The sequence below is a fragment of the Streptopelia decaocto genome (genome assembly GCF_964273445.1).
Source record: "Streptopelia decaocto genome assembly, chromosome: 2".
Taxonomy (NCBI): Eukaryota; Metazoa; Chordata; class Aves; order Columbiformes; family Columbidae; genus Streptopelia; species Streptopelia decaocto.
This window is the reverse complement of record NC_138655.1, coordinates 95,688,686-95,705,430: the sequence shown is the minus strand read 5'-3', so window position 1 is coordinate 95,705,430 and position 16,745 is coordinate 95,688,686. Positions and strand designations below refer to the sequence as shown.

At 37.4% G+C, this 16,745-nt stretch overlaps 1 protein-coding gene across 1 annotated transcript in view; it reads right to left on the bottom strand.

Moving 5' to 3' along the window:
• Positions 1 to 4,690: 4,690 nt before the first annotated feature.
• Positions 4,691 to 16,745, bottom strand: part of KDM1B (lysine demethylase 1B) — a 28,847-nt gene continuing 16,792 nt past the window's right edge. The window contains exons 15-22 of the mRNA XM_082046361.1: positions 15,900 to 16,027; positions 14,543 to 14,674; positions 13,889 to 13,963; positions 12,872 to 12,988; positions 11,880 to 12,005; positions 10,270 to 10,392; positions 8,138 to 8,290; positions 4,691 to 7,457 (exon numbers count right to left, since the gene is read on the bottom strand). Of these exons, the coding sequence (XP_081902487.1) occupies positions 7,374 to 7,457; positions 8,138 to 8,290; positions 10,270 to 10,392; positions 11,880 to 12,005; positions 12,872 to 12,988; positions 13,889 to 13,963; positions 14,543 to 14,674; positions 15,900 to 16,027 (938 nt within the window). The 3' untranslated portion in view covers positions 4,691 to 7,373. The remainder of the gene's footprint in view (positions 7,458 to 8,137; positions 8,291 to 10,269; positions 10,393 to 11,879; positions 12,006 to 12,871; positions 12,989 to 13,888; positions 13,964 to 14,542; positions 14,675 to 15,899; positions 16,028 to 16,745) is intronic.

The following is a 16,745-nucleotide window of genomic DNA, read 5'->3' as shown; positions in this document are numbered from 1 at the left end:
AGTGAACTCTCTGCATAATTTCTTGTTTAGGGTTCTGTTCTCTATACACCTTGTTGCTAGTATGAGAAGTCCTGCACTTAAAATCATGAAAGTAATAGTTGCCGAAGTGTGGGCTACCATTAATGCCATGAGCACGGAATCCCTCTGACTAGTATTGCTGGAAAGACAAAACGTATTTTTTTGAAATTTATTATTGTACAGTGAGAAATAAGGGTTCATAAATGATCTGAATTCTGAAAATGTTCAGCCAGTTAGACTATTAATCTTCACAAACTTTTCGAATTTCTTTGTGTGTAATCATTTATAATAAGGCTGAATGTAATGGGGGTTTTTTGTATTCAATAAATGTCTTTCACAAAAATGTAAATCAATTTTGATCTAACATTTGCTTAAATGTATAGTAAAAAAAAAAATCTATACAGAAACAAGGTTGTTGTCTTTATCTCATCTGGTAGAAACTATTCAATCCTGATTCAGCAGGCTACTTAGAAGAAACTATTGCTGAAATGTATATGCTTGCACCAGGATATGATTTTCTGTCTTCTGTGGGGCTGGTTTGGGGTTTTGTGTTTGTTTGTTGGTTTGGGCTTGGTGTTTTGTGGGGTTTTTTTGTTTATTTTTTTGGGGGGGATGGTGGAGGTAGAGGGAGTTGGTTGTTTTTCTGGATTATTTTAGCATAAAGTACACTTTTTAATTTGCAATTAAAAACATAAAAAGCTTTCCAAGTCCTGCTTAAAAGTGGTAAATTACTTATGTTTTGTTGGGTTTTCAGATGGATTTTATACAAATACTTGACTGCCTTGTGGCTTTTATGTAAACATACCAGTCAGTTTTAATTTTGTGGGTCAGGAAGTGTTTTTAAGATGAGTGACTCCCAAGTATAAACATTTCTTATACTGTAAATTCTAGCAAAAACTTAAAGGACAGTGTATTTGTTTATTGTATGTATACATTATTTGCCACTTTGGAATTGTGCAGATGGAATAGAAATTAACTTAGAATCTTTCAAATACCATGTTTAAATCTTGTGACTAAAAGCCAATGTAGTCCTCAACAGAGAAGAAATGTCTGAGCTTTTCCCTGCTAATCCATCCCAGCCTGGGTGCAACTGATAGAAGATTCCAGCTCTTCCTACAACTGGGGGAAAGGCTTCAAGACTATACTAAAAGGTAAATAACATGTCCTGCTCATTTTGGTGCCACTAGGTTAAAAACATAGCTGATCAGGTCTCTAAATCCTGTACAGAGTTGCTCATAAAAAAATAGAAACTGTCAAGCTGAATAAAAGGTAACAGAATGAAGAGTTCAGGCCTTATACCTTTCAGATGTTAAAGTTATGTCCTGACCGTTGTGTTCTAAAAAAATAGTCCTACCATATTGATTTGATTGCTTACAGCAAAATTCTTACAGTCCAGTGTACAGGTTCCTCTGTTTAGTTATGTCTTTGGTGTTCAGTATTTCGGTTGGTGACCTGCAAACCCACACAAATTAACCTGAATGACTTGCACATTTAAACCATTGTTCTTATGAGTAAGCTTGGCACTTGGGGTGACTGTATGGGCCCAGTAGGAGAAGGAAGATGGAGAGGGCTGAGTGGGCAAAGGGACAAGTAGACATTTTAAGTGAAGAAAGGTTATGTGTTGCTAGGAAAAGAACTGATCTGAGTTGTGTGGTAACCCACAGTATACTGGTCAGGTATGTCTAACCAAGACAAAATGAGGGAGAGGCAACTTTAAGTGGCATCCCACATTTTCCAGAAGCTCTCAACTAATAGCTTTCTTGGACCCGAGAAGGCTGCTTACAGCATCTGTGTTCTTTCCGCATTATGTTGTTACAAGGCACATGACAAAGCAAGAATCTATGAATGTCTGCGTTTAGATTAGCCACTGCTAAACTGGACTTAAAAATAACCCTTTTGGAGTGCAGTGCTTAATCTGGTCAAATAATGCCCCTGGCAGTCAGCATGGTGATTCCAATAAGGTTTATTAGCTCTGTTGCTGTTTTGGAGAGAGGGTAGCTCATGACCAGTTGGGTAGATACAATTATTCCTTTTTCCAAATCAGAAAGTTGATTATAATCAAGTAGCTTTGCCTAAGCTAAATGAAAGCATGCCTGAGATGACTTCTGGTAGCAGTTGTTATTTTAGTTTCCGTTATTTTGTGAAAATGGTGGAAAATCTGTAAGGCACCAGGATACTTACTACCTGAAAACATGCAGTAAGAAATTTAGTAAAATCAATGTTTCACTTGCAGAAAAAAAGGTTAAGAAGTATCTTAAATGCTGACAAGTGTGATATCTTCCTTTTTGAAAGAAATGTCTCTTCTGCCTTTGAATTTGGAAATATTCATTAAGGCAGGTATCTGAAAGTTGTAGGTCTAAAAGTTTATTCATGTGGACCTTGACTTGCAGGAGAAATGGGCTGACAGGAATGGCCTAAAGGTCTGCAAAAGCAAATGCAGCATCCTGCTTCTGGGATGGAGTAACCCCATTCAACAGTGCAGGAGGGAACACTGGTTTCTTTTTAAGCAGCTTTGCAGAAAAGCACCTGGGTAGAGGCAGATGGTTCTTGCAGACAGCAAGTGGAACCCAGTTCAGTAGTGTGCTCTTGTGATAAGGAGCACAGACAGCACACAGGGCTGTTGCAGCAAGCATGTAGCCAGCAGGTTGAGGGAAGGGATGATGACACCCCAGTCAGCGCTTGTGAGCCTGCCTCAGGAGGGCCGTGTCCAGCTTTGGGCTCCCTGATGCCAGACAGGTGTGGACATAGCAGACTGAGTCCAGGGCAGGATGGCCAGGGGGCTGGAGCACAGGGTGTAGGAGAGGAGACAGAGGGAGCCGGGCTTATTCAGCTTTAATGGATAAAGGGGATGGTACTGCAGTCTGCAACTACCACATGGGAGAGCACAGGGAAGGCAGGGCCAGGCTCTACTTGGAGGGTGCACAGTGAGGGGGTGGGAGGCAACAGGCACAGAGTGCCACTAGGGAAATTGCAATTACACGTTAGGGGAAGAAAAGCTTAGCTGTGACAGCGGTCTCAGAAATGGGACCTGGAGCAGCTGTGGCATCCGTGTTGTTGGAGGTGTTCAGAACTCAACTGGCAGGACCCCAAGCAACCTGCTCCATGTTGGCCCTGTTCCAAGGGGCAGCTTAAACCAGATGATCTCCAGAAACGCAGAGGATAAGAGGATGGCAATATTATATAACTTGCCCTGCTTTTTCATCTGACCTTGTTTACTGGACTGCACTTGGTCACAGACTTGCCACTTCACTTTTATTTCTGATCTAAGTTTTAGACAGCTGGGCCATAAGGAAAAAAAATTATCCCCCACACCACCTATCTTTTTGAAGGATTGTCATTCCTTGGGGGAGCATGACAAGATCTACTGATTTGTACTTTATTTTAAAAGCAGCTTTAGTATTTTTGTTTCCCTTTTAAAGCTTGTTATTCTTAGAATGAAGTTAATGTTTTTCAAGACTGGTGTGACATGTAACAAAAAATAATTTCCAGCAAAGAGTTAGCATTAGGACAAGAAATCATGTCCTGAGGATACAAATTTTGAACTTCTATTTGAGTATGACAGCGTTTGGGCAACGTAATGAATCTGCCACACAATAATCTTTTCACTGTGTCAGACCTATGTGTGTTACTGGTTGAAATAATAAACTTTCAAAGGGAGTAGGATTTTTTTTATTATTATTATTATTTTTTTAATTTGCCTGCACTCAAACTGTTGTGCTTTCACCTCTGCCAGCAACTAAGCACTTGCTCCTAACCCCTCAGCAGCAGGGGGAGGAGAATTGGAAAAACAAACAAACAAATCTCCAAAACACCATAAACCTCCTGGGTTAGGATGAAAACAGTTTAACAGGATAAGGGAAGAGATAAGCAACAATTAAAAAATAATACACGAAGTGAGGAAGGCACAATGCAACTGTTCCCCACCTGCTGATGCCCAGCCTGCTCCTAAACAGCAACCCCCCCAGCCTGGCCAGCTCCCCCAGTTATATACTGAGTGTGACATCAGGTGGTAGTGAATATCCCTTTGCCTGGTCTTGGTTCAGCTCTGTCCTGGTTGTGTCCCCTCCCAGCTTCCTGGGAAAATTAACTCTATCCCAGCTGAAACCAGGACATAGACTTACAGTAAATTAACATCCAACTCACCATTCAAGAACAAGGTTGGTAAGTATTCTTGGAATTTGTCATTGTTTATATTTGAAATGTTTTATGTATATCACCAGGTTTGCCCATTATTACAGTGATGGGCTAGCAGAAACCTTTCAGGACCATGATCCTAACAAGTGTTCATACTACAATTATTCAGTAAAAAGCATTAAGTGGGTCTCTGGTGATTTTTCTGGCTATTTTAAAATTATGGGCAGTGCTTCTAAACAATTATCATTTTATCTTAAATTTCCTCTGGCTAAGGAAAATAAGCTGATAAAGCGCTTAAGAATTGCTTTGTAAACCTTTGAGGCAAAAGACACTGACTATTATGGTATTGTTCAAAAAACAGCAAAGTGAGTATGTAGAGCTGCACTACTGAGGAATTGTCTAGCTGTAGGAATATACTAAAATGAAATCTTAATATTGAAGGTAACAAAAAGAAGTAGGCGTAGCCACTAGTCAAATTTAAAGGGGGAAAAAGAGAAAAACAACAACAAAAAAACCCAACAAAAACAACCCACAGTCATCCTGTTGATACTTTCCAGTTTTATTCTGCTGCCATAAAATAGTCACACAGAAGAGCTGAAGTGTAACGGATCATGCTCTGCATTCAAATATTTTTGATAACATTTAAACAAATCTACTCCAAACATTTCCCAGTTCTTTATTTGCAGGGAATAAATTAAACACAAAAGAAAAAACACATACATGCTTGAAATAAATTTTAGCATTGGTATTAAAAAAAAATTGGGGAACATTAAAGAATGAAGTCTCAGAACCAGCCTGATGTTATACATTTCAAATGAACGTAAGTTAAAATGGAACATACTTTTTTTATTCACTCCTCGAACTTAAGTGTAGCACAACACAGTTTAAGTGCCTTGGCACCAAAATAATATACAAATAATTAAGAGACTAGGCCATTGCTAAATTTATCATTTGTTATCCTTTTTTAATGCTATAAGAAGCGTGCAGCAGCTAAAGCCCAAAGTGACAGTATTTGTTCAGGTCCATCTCTGTTCTCTAGAATATGGCATTTATCTGCCTGCAAAGTTGTAGATAGACTTAAAACCCCAAGGACAAATTAACAGGATGGAGGCATATGTCTAAAATCAAGCATGTTCACACAGCCTTTGGACTGCAGAAATGGATGCCGAGCGCAACTTCCTAGACAGTTCCTACCTAGAATGGGATGTGTTTACATACGTTGTCATTAAGCTGACTGGAGTTTTGACCAAGGTCAGCTGAAGCAGCCATTGAATATAATGTTTTGGGCTTGTAATAATAAGCTTTTCTCCCCCACCTTCAGAAGCTCTTCTCCTAATAATTTTGTCATATATGATAAATTGGGAAAGAAACGTATGCAGCTCTCAATCTTTCCTAGCTTTGCTATAAGTTGGCCTGCAATATATGAAATTAACGAAGTGCAAATGATTACCAAAAGCAAAATCTGATGTCTGATTATCTTTTATCATCAGAGGATTTTGTCTTGCTTCTTATAAATTACAATTTAAGACTTGGAAATACTTTAAAACTGTACATACTAGCCTTTATATAGAAGAAAATTATGAACAGTTACACTTTTCCTATTAAGTCATATAATTCAGCTTTAAGAAGCAGAACAGAATATATATCTGAAAAACATCTAGTCATATAAACATCTTCACCTTGTAAATTAGAGATTAAATAAAGGTATTTAACAATATCATAGCTACTCTAAAACCAAAATATTAGGTATTTGAAAAGAACTGTGTTTACTCAGTAGGATTTTTCATAAGTTTGCTTGTTTTTTGTTTTTCCAAGGATATAGCTTTATGGAAATAAGAACTGTAACTAAAAAAAAAAAAAAGTTTACTGGGTCATTCTTAAATGAAGATATTAAAAAAAAAAGAAGAGGCTATGCATGAGAATGAGGGAGGAAAAGAATAAGTGCTTGCTTTCCTTCCAGATATCATGAGGTGTATGCAGTAAAGTTATAGGGAAGGTGTAGGGGAAGAGATCTAAAAGTTGGTTTTAATTTTTTTTTCATTAAGACTTCTAGTGGAATAGTACTACAACAGATATCTTGGTTGTGTCTGTCTTATTTCTACTGAAAAATATTTTCTTCCCTGTCCCATGGAAAAGCTGTTAGAGAGATGCTTAGCCCTTACTGAATTACTCCCTCGAGTTCTTTTTAATAATATTTTAATAATAAAAGGAAAAAAAAAGCCTCCAAGTGAAAGTGCAAGCTACCTTGTTTCAGCCCTTCATAAAAGTTAATATTTTTCCTCATTCATCTTCACTTATTTTTGAAATATAAAAGCTGAATGAGCTGTTAGGAACTTACAGTCCTTCACCCCCGCTGTGCGCTCATATCACTAGATAGTTCCTCTACTCAGCCCACATGAATTTGGAAGTTTGTTTTCAAAATAATCATAGAAATATAGTATCAGAAGCACTAAGCAAATCTAAACTTAGCCTATTATTGTAACAAGAATTTATCTGAATAAGTAGCAGAGAGAATATTTCAAAGTTTTTTAAAGTAATGTAAAAGTTAATTTTTCAAGTTTTTCTTAGCTACAATAACCTTTCTATGATTGCACTGTAAACTGTTCCAGCAGTCTGATTTAAAGGAACAAACTTGATATTCCAAAGCCCTCTTAGTGGAGGCTAAGAATATGAAAAATATTCTAGAAAAGGTTATTGATTGCAAGTGGAAAGAGTGATCGTTGAGTTCCTTCCTACAATAACTCTAGAATTTGTCTAGGCTATTCAGGCTTTTGGGAGCAAGTTTGAACGCCTATGAGCATAATCAACCTGAGAATCACAGTGGAAAATTCCCATCATCATTATTAACTGCCAGCATTTTTAATGCTGTATATTAACTTAGTTTTGTTTTAATTTGACCTCCTGAAATGAAGGTTTACAAGAGTATGACTTGAGCCATAAAGAAGAGGACTCTCAACACTAAATTCCACTAGTTAAGCTGTAGCCAGGGTCTCCAATGTCACTCTTGCTAGTAACACCTTAGCTGGAAAAAAAACCCCAACAATACGTGTCGTCAGGGGTAGGGCAGAAAGAGGGAAAGGAAGATGAAGATTTTATCTTCAGGTACCATATACTACTATTTAAGTACCACTTAGGAAAAAGGCAGCAAATAGGAAACATGAAGATAGTTTTACCCACAGAAAACAATTAAAAATATATCTATAAACACAAAATTTCAGTACTTAAAATGCTGCTATTTTGCTTGCTTCTCGAACTCCGCTCAAGTAAGCTCCTGTAACGGTCTGAGGAAAGTGCCTATTTGTGGCCTGTATTGGGAAAAAAAAAAAAAAAGGTGAATTGTTTCTTAAACTATTAGAACAGATAGAAGCTCAGTTTATAAGATCAGTTTTGATTTCCTTAAGCATATACCAACATTTTTCAAAGCCATGGAAAACTTGGAAAGATATTAGGGGGAAATACTTATGATTTTTAGCAACTTCAAAATTTGTAAGCAAGTCAGCTAGCAAAATTAGTAGTGTGTTTTGCCATCTGTGCTTTAGTGGAGCAGGTAAGTTCCAGTATAGAATGCAGCTATACCATCAGCAGCATGCATTTGTTATGTTACCCACCAGTGGAGTCACAGAAAGATAATCTGACTAAAACCACAAGTGGATTGTATAGTCTTGTCATGTTCTGCACTTAATGGTTACGCAGTTCACTCCTGACCTGAAATATCTGGCAGACTTTCCATGCCCAATACTAATATGGATAAAGACGGTTCTGTGTCAGAATCAAGAAACATTAGTATATTTGTGGAAAATAATATTTACATGCTACCTGTAGATTAGAATCATAGCATCATTTCAGTTGGAAGAGACCTTCAGGATCATTGAGACCGACCATAACCTAACCCTGGCACTAAACCACGGTGTTGCTTAGCAAAGGACAATCTTTTAAAATAAATAGTTCCCCAATAATGTTAGTCAACAGTAACAAAGATACTTACCTCACCAGCAAAAAAAATTTTTCCTTGTATGTCTTCAGCTATAATGTCATAAGCTTCACCACTGCCCCCTGTTTTTACAAAACTGTACGCCATCTGGAGCCAAGGGTCTTTGCTCCATCGAGTAACAAAAAACTTCACTGGGTCAGGAACCTCCTGCATAATCAAAACAAAAGTTACGTGCTGCAAAGAAAAGCTCATATTTGCATAGCTTTTTCTCATAAAGAGTTTTGTGTAATCTTTAGAGTATGTAGTATTGTTATGATGCACATTAGATCACATTCCAGAATTAAATTCCAGTTTTCTTTATTGTACTACTAATGGCAAAGATGATTTTGTTGCTAGACTTGCCTGATGTCTGAAACATCACAGTTGCACTGTTTTGAATGCAACAAATCTGACTATTGTAATATACCTAAAACTACACATGAGAAAAAAAAATTCTTCAAAATACATATTTACTCTTGCAAACAGGTAAAATACCATTATCAACATCATACAGCATGTTTGTATGTATGATGTAAGCACTTTCTGTCTTGGTAAGGCATGGTGCTTTGCTACTTCTGACTTGTTAAATCTCAAAATGTAATCTTCATTTTGGAGATAATTTTATTGCAATAACATGGAGAAATAACATGACTTGTTTAACACCAGAAAATGAGCTGGCTTGAAAACTAGGTTCAGGGACAAAACAAAAACCAGAATGTCAGAGTTGTCTGTAGCTAAGCCATGGCAGTAATACTGTGTATTCTCTGTCACATTGCAGCTTGCAAATCCCACACAATTCTACCAAAAAGAGTCTGGATAACAGTTGTATGAAGGTGTCAATTACAGCTGTCTCTTACTCTTGAGGGGCTTGTGACAAGGAAACAGAAGCACCCCTGATTGCCTCTTGCACAAATCTGGTATCAACACATAGGCTGTTCCCTTCAGGTAGCACATAAGAGACTAAAGCTCAAGCAATGAAGACAACGGCCAGCCACGTATGGCAAGTTTCATGGACATCCCAGAAGAAGTTTTCATACACCCCTAGGAGTGATTTGGTCTTTGAAAATCCAGCTGCATTGTGGACAGGTGACTGAAATTCACGATTGCTATAAACCTTGAAGACAGACATGAAAAATCACCCTCCTAGACTAGAGTGGCACCAAAACCAAAAACCCATTTGCTATTGCAATGTTCTCATGACATCAAGATAGCAGGTATGTGGACTTACATTGCATGTGATTCTGGTAACTGTAAAGCCATTACCAAAAGTATGTTTTCTAGGAAAAGTTGTACTTTCAGATGCCAAAGTTTTTCCAAAATCATTAATCCTAACATCTGAACCATCAGTAAAACTTGAGAAATCACCCAGGAACATTAACACAAGCATTCCTTGGGATCTAGCCACTCTAATTAATTTAACTAGGGCATTACTGTCTGTAGAGTGGGATGCAAATAACATTGCTAAGTGATTGCTGCTTGCTCCAGATTTCTCTGGTTTTCCTAATTTTATCCAAATGATGAGCTGGGAGAAGAAAAAAAGGTAGAATTTTTTTTAAAGTCAGGATGTAGGGCCCTTGATAGATCATTTTGCTTATATCTCATCCTAAGACAGCTCAGGAAGGGTTGTTTCTTACTAGAAAAGTAAGGGATTTGTTTGGTTTGGTTTAGTGGTGGTGGTGGTGTAATTTCAGTTGCTTTTTACATGGAGGGAGGGGGAATCACAATCAAATCTATCTAGCTTAAACCTTTTATGATGTATTGGAAGCAGTGATGACCCCATCACAGCCCCCCCAAAAAAAATAAATTGGAAAAAGTGACAGCTAAATAAGAAGCATATTTGTGTTACCTATCTAAAGTACTGACTTTAATTAATTTTCCTTTCTAAAAGCACTTAAAAAGATAATAGTTCATTTCTCTTTTTCAATTCATTACCGCTTTCCTTCAGACAAATCTAAGATACTTCAATTCACATTCTTCACACAAGAGACCAAATGTTTTTTACTGTATCTCAAAGGAAACATACTCCCTCAAACTGACACAAAAAGAGTTTAAAATGTCAAAGGTTTTCCTATACATCATGACGTAATACAATCAAAAGCTTTTCCTCTGTTGGCAAGTTAATTAATCTCTTAAGAGTCTTCTCTTACCTGCTCCTTAAACAGCTCTCGAAGTACAGTCATACACTGTTGCACTACTTGCTTATCATCTAAATTCTTAATGGTTGTCACAGCATCTCCAGTGACCACTGACATTAAAATGCTTTCTTTGCTCTAAAAAAACAAGACATTAACATAGGCGATTACTTTGAAATTATTAGGTTATTAAATATTTTTGAAGAGTCCCTTTTAACTGGTATTGACAGATTTTCAGCTGCAAAGCCCTGTTTGTTCTAGAGGAAAGTGGGTTTGATTCCTTAGAATAAAGGGTGTATATTCTACAGCGTTTATGCTCAAGTTACTAACATACTCTGATATCTTGTTCACAGGGCAGTGTTATGGTCAGCCTCTTTTACAAGGTGCTGAATTAAGTGCAAACTTCCTATCTATACCTATTTATAAAGGCTACACCAAAACAACTGACAATTATAGTATTATTGTTTGTGACAGAATTCTTAAGCTCCTGTTTCGTAGCAAAATTCCACCAATTTCAAAAGGTGGTAACAAAGAGAAGCTATTAATATTTAAATACTAGTTAGATATGTTTTGCATTAGGCCAATACTAAATTCTTAGCAGCAGATTTTGGCCCAAGAAACGAATGCTCAGTTCTACTGATGTTTCCTTCCACTTCAAGAAATCTGCAACCATGCAGAAGTTTCAAAGATGAAGTGGTGACTACAGAATAGCACACGGGTTCTCAACTCCTTTAAAGAACTCTCCCTCTCGTTTATATAAGGCAATTCTTCTCTTATTAAACTTGATAGCTAGTTAAGAGTAGCTATCAAGCAAATTAAGAATTCTATCTAGTGTCTCTGGACAGCGCCAGCACACTGAACCTCATGTAGAATGAGCTTAAGAGTACCGAAGAGAAAACTTCTTTACAGGAAGTCATATACAGGTCATAACAGAGCATGATCTTCATGGGATGGTTTCCTTTTGGAGTAAGCCATACAGTTACAAAATAGCCTTTTAATTGCTGCCAAGTAGTAAGCAGGAGTTGTTGTAAAAGCATGAAAAGGTAAGATATAAATGTGTAATGTGTCTGCTTGGAACTGGCAGGGAAGAGAAATATGATGTCAAAGCACTGGTTTGAATTTGTTTTGAAATCTGTGAGTTTGAGACTGACCCTTATAGACCTCAGTTTCATACAAAATCTACTGTTTGTCTTTCCTTCTGCCACTCCACACAATGGCTTGCACTAGCCTGAGTAACTAAGTGTTAATAAGCCAGCAAGATCTTTTATACAGCATTTTTAACTGATTCAAATAAAAGAACAGAAGTCCTAAACTGGAAGGGACTAGTAAATGTTTTCCCATATTAGTATATATAGAGTCAGGTATTAACTTGTTTTCAAGATCATTTGAGAATAAAAACATTAACTTGCTTGTATTATTTTTTTTTTATCCAAACACAGGAAAACATTCCCATTTATTGCAATGAAGTATCAATCAGCTTTTTCTTGAAAAATAACACTGCTCCCATTTGTTTTAACAGTTGCGGGGGTAACAGAACAAAACTTTCATAGTATAGTAATTATTGCACCTAGATTCCAAAGTGAATTTCTGAAAGGCCAACAGAAAATACAGCTAGCATATGATACCTCTGGATCCATGTCATAGAAAACACTAAAGAGTCCACGTTGGCTGGAATTGGGTGGAACATGACCAAAAAAATCAGCTCCTTGAATTTTACTGTCCCAAAATCTATAAGGAAACTGTAAAGCAATCTAGAGAGAGAGTGAGAGAGATAGAATTAAAACACTTCATACTACAAAACTCATAGTTGGATATGGTATATGATGTTGTTCTAATTCTTTTTCCCTTTTCCAGTCCATTAAAGACACACAGTTCTATTAATAAGAGAGAGTCTCAATGAAGAATATATGGGCCTGTTCTCCAAGGGAGACAGGGAAGGAGAAAAAAAAACCACTAGTCTCACAAATTGCATATGCACAGACAATTTCAAATTCACAATGGAATTCACTGTGGAAAATGCTCAAGAAATTCAGAAGAATTTTTTACAAACCTAATGTAAAATTTAGTGATCCCCATCCTGTGTGGGGCATTTCTGAATTTTGCCTTTAAATTTAAACATTGTTGTAATCCTGTTTCTGTAATTTCTTCTGTTAATGTTTTGTTCTAAGCACACATCTTACTAGGGTTCTTTTCAGGAGAGGCTATCTTTTTGCACGGGGAAAGGGTGGGAGATTTTACACTGGTCAAATACACAACTGTCAATATTCTTCTGAAATAGTTTATATATTTATTAGGCTGAAAGGACCCAGAATAAGAACATTATTTGAATTTTGGAAGATCTAAGACCATCATGAAGGCTTGCTTAAAGTTAGACACAAAACATTTAAGCTGTGAAGTGATTCTGCAAACAATACCTTTAAAAAACACTTTAGGACAAGAAATGTAAGACACAGGTAAATATATGTGATCCGTGACAGCATTTTGCTCTTCTGGCCTACTGTATACAAGTAAAACCAAATGCATAATAAATCCTGATAAATACACAGCAAAAGCCACATGGACCAAGCATCCAGTGTTTCTATGGAAAGAAAATTAAGTATAACCAGAAATTACTTACCTTCTCAATGACTCCTGCTCCCAAACTATTAATGGCTTTAATTTTTTTTTCTGACAGTGGAGGATTAAACTGAATGGCATTTTTCTGAAGAAGGGCCAGTGGTATAGTCACTAATACCTGAAAGAAATAATTACAGTCACTACAGTAGCAAAAGCTGAATACCGCACTTAAGGCTTACAGCATCCTCTTAATTATCTTGGATTATTCTTGTAGTATGCAGCATAATACTCACCAGACATCTCTAGATTAGTGTCTGGTTTTACTCCCCGTTAAAGGGAAACACATGCCTTACAGTTCACTGGTTTTAATTTGCAGTCTGTTGAATTGCTTGTATCAGCGTGGGTAACCATGCTACCAATTTACCTCCTGTGAATTATAGTTAATGGCACTCAGGTTAACAAAACTGTCCTTTTTGAAAGGAGAGAAGATGCTCGTTGTTTTGGTTTGTTTCTTGTTCCTTCACAAATCCCTTCTTTTTAAAATATGCTCAGTAACACTTATGTCAATCCAATCTTGATTGAGTTTAGGTATAATTTTAAAAATTACTAAAAGCTAAATAACACAGCATGAAGCTGGTAGGGATACATGAAATAAGGGAGACTGAGAAATAAGGGTAGTCAAGTGCTGCACACCAAATTTTAACAGGGCAGATTCACATGCAAAATGGGGTAAAGTTGAGCAGGGAATGGAACAAGAAAACATAACTGTCACTTCAAAGACCACATAAAAATCTATTTGCTTCACAGTTTTAATAGTGCCTTTATAGTGCTTGATTCTTCAAATCAGCTAGTACTCAAAACTCAAGCATGCTCAATGAAAAACAACCAAATATGGGTCATTAGAATATATGAGTTTTCATCTTTGGGTGGGGATAAATTAGACTAAATAGTCTTCTGAGGGAAAAAAAAAAACCCACACCAAACAAAAAAACACCACCAACAAAACCAAAAAGACATATACTGTGGTCAATATTTTCTTGTGTTCCCAAAATCCTTAATCTTGAAGCATATTAGATACCTTTTGTGTTGTCCACACTGTTCCATCTGCAGTGGTGATCTGTACTTCCTCACCAGAATAGTCAATACTCTGTACCTATTGAAAGGCAAATTGAAGAAGATTATACTACAAAATCTACATATGCAATGCAAATTCAGACAAGAATAGATAACATAGCACCAGTCTGCAAACTGGAAATTGAAGAACACTCATTTTCCAGAGAAATATTGGAAAAAAAAAAATAGCCTCCAGGGAAGCTAAAAAGAAAAATTCTAACATACAAGATCATCATTTCACAATATTTATCACAGTATCACAGTATGTTTGGGATTGGAAGGGACCTCAAAAGATCATCTAGTCCAATCCCCCTGCTGGAGCAGGAACGCCTAGGTGAGGTCGCACAGGAACATGTCCAGGCGGGTTTTGAATGTCTCCAGAGAAGGAGACTCCACAACCTCCCTGGGCAGCCTGTGCCAGTGCTCTGTCACCCATATTGATGTACTGATAGTCCTCAAAGAGGATTTCCAGAAATCCTGAAATTGTCCTCTCTTTTCTTAAAGACAAGTCAAAATAATCACAGGTACAGATTTGCCTGGTCCCAAAGAATACAAAGATATGATTGGGTGCTTCAAAGCAATCCAAGACAGGCACCGCACCAACATTTTCCAGACTCACTGGGAAATTCAGTCGGATGTCCAGCCCTTCTGCCAATTTATCAATCACAGTAGAATATCCCACAGTTAGAAGAGTGTGATCTCCAGCAAACTGGGCAAAAAATTCATTGTGGTCCCATGAGCGTGCAGATACCTGTCAACAGAACACAACTAGCTGTCTCTACTGGTGAGGTGAAAGTCCCGCACTTTAGAAGAAGCCACCCTAATTCCCTTCACAAATGAAAAAAAATTGTGTCACCGGAATGTATGGTAACATGGACAAATGCAAACGGCTTATTTACCTAAGGCCACTATACAACAGAGAAACTGCTGGATTAAGAAATGTCATAATATGGGTTGGTCCCTAGCAGGTAATTTATAGTTCTGCTTGGTAGAGAAAACAAGGAAAGTAGTACAGAAATTCAGGTGGATTGCAGTGTGTTCATTTCAGTTTTCTGTCTCTAGCAAGGGAATCAGATTTTACAGCCTTAAGATTTCAACTAAAAATGGAAATGTTTTATTTCCCAACATGAAGGGGAAAATAAGATACAAAAATATCTCAGTGGAACTTTGCTGTCACTTTGGAGGTTCTTCCATTATACTTTTCACTGACCTTCTCCCGCCACCCCTGCAAACCCATAGTTGGAACAATAGTGATATTTGCATTAAGCAGTCACCACTTAGCAGTGAAAAATCTGAGGCCATTCTCAAGCTGTTATGTTCTTATGTGCTTCTCAGTTCAGATGTGCATCTGCACATGTCACTCAGCTGTCCCACTGCCATAGTACAATTGACCTCAAACACCTTTAACCCAAGCAACAGGACTAAGTAAATAACGCACTGCAAACAACATCATACTTTGATATTTCCTGAACCTGCTTGGTTAAAACTGAAGTCGCGAGGAAAGCCAAGTATCACATAGTCAACAGAATACCTAGGAGTGGTGAACTGGGGCCACCGTCAGGGTGTTGGAACACTTCAGAAGTTAAATGCATTTATTCTCAAGATACCTAGCAAGGTAGAGAAATACCTCAGTTTTTAAACACAGAACTGAGAAGCAGAAGTCACACACAACATCTGGGGAAGAGGAACTCTCCTGTGAATCCTACCACCCAGCATCTTAGCAAAAAATGCCCTGCTCCACTCTACCACCTACTCTCAACTTCTGCGTTAAAGAGGATGTCGCTAGAAGCATGTCATGAACTCCCATCAGGTTACCTAAGGAAGTGCTATAGTCTGTCTAAAGCACAGGTTAGGGATGTAGGAACAGTTTAGGGATGGCTGAGTCTTCCTTTGGGGCCATGGGATGGATCAGATGACTTCTCAATGTTACTTCCAACCCTGCTCAACCACTTCAGGACACAGCTGTCAAAACTCACCTGAGAGAGATTGCTGCCACAAGCATACTCCAAATTACTGAGATGGAACTGTAGTACTTTTTCTTCCAGCTCACTGAACTGGATACCAGACTCCTGAATAAAGGCTTTATAGATCTCTTGTATTTTTTCTGTGAAAGAACATGTTTAAAATAAGAATATATCACAATTTGTCAGAAGTCCTACTGTATTTCAATATGTGATTCTCTGCATCACAAAATTTTCAAGCTTATTGCTAAATTGCACGAAGATGTTTTTCTTTTACCAAAAAAAACCCCACAAAACAAAAAGAAACAAACACAAAAAACCTCAGAAATTTGATCCAGAGTTCACTGAAGACTAAAAAGTTGCTAATTCTGTCTTAGAGAATCCATGCTGAAAAGATCTGGGAGGCAGACATTTCTGAGCTAGTTTATTTTTTGTTGTTGAATGTGTTTGCATGCTCTAAGTGTGGAGGGAGGTATTACCAATGGAGATGGAACTGTTCTTACCAACAGAAGGCTTTGATCAGGCTCTTCTTTTAGACAGATGAGTAAAAAAGTGTAAGAGTTATGGCCAGCTATGGCCTGCTTCAGCAAGAAGCAAGTCTTTTGAACTGCTAGTGGCACTAGTTATACTGAATAAGCTACCTCATGAAAACAAGATACTACATCAGAAGTCGTACAGTATTATAAAAGCCTTGAAATTAGGCATCCTTAAAAGTTACAAGTGATATTTTGGTCTGTGTGTATACAGCAGTCAATCTTCCTTTGTCTTCCACAGAGCCAGCTTATCACTGTTGGATGTAAGGTCAGATGTACAGCCAGAGACTTCCAAAAATGTCTGATGTAAAAGCCAATTAAATATAAA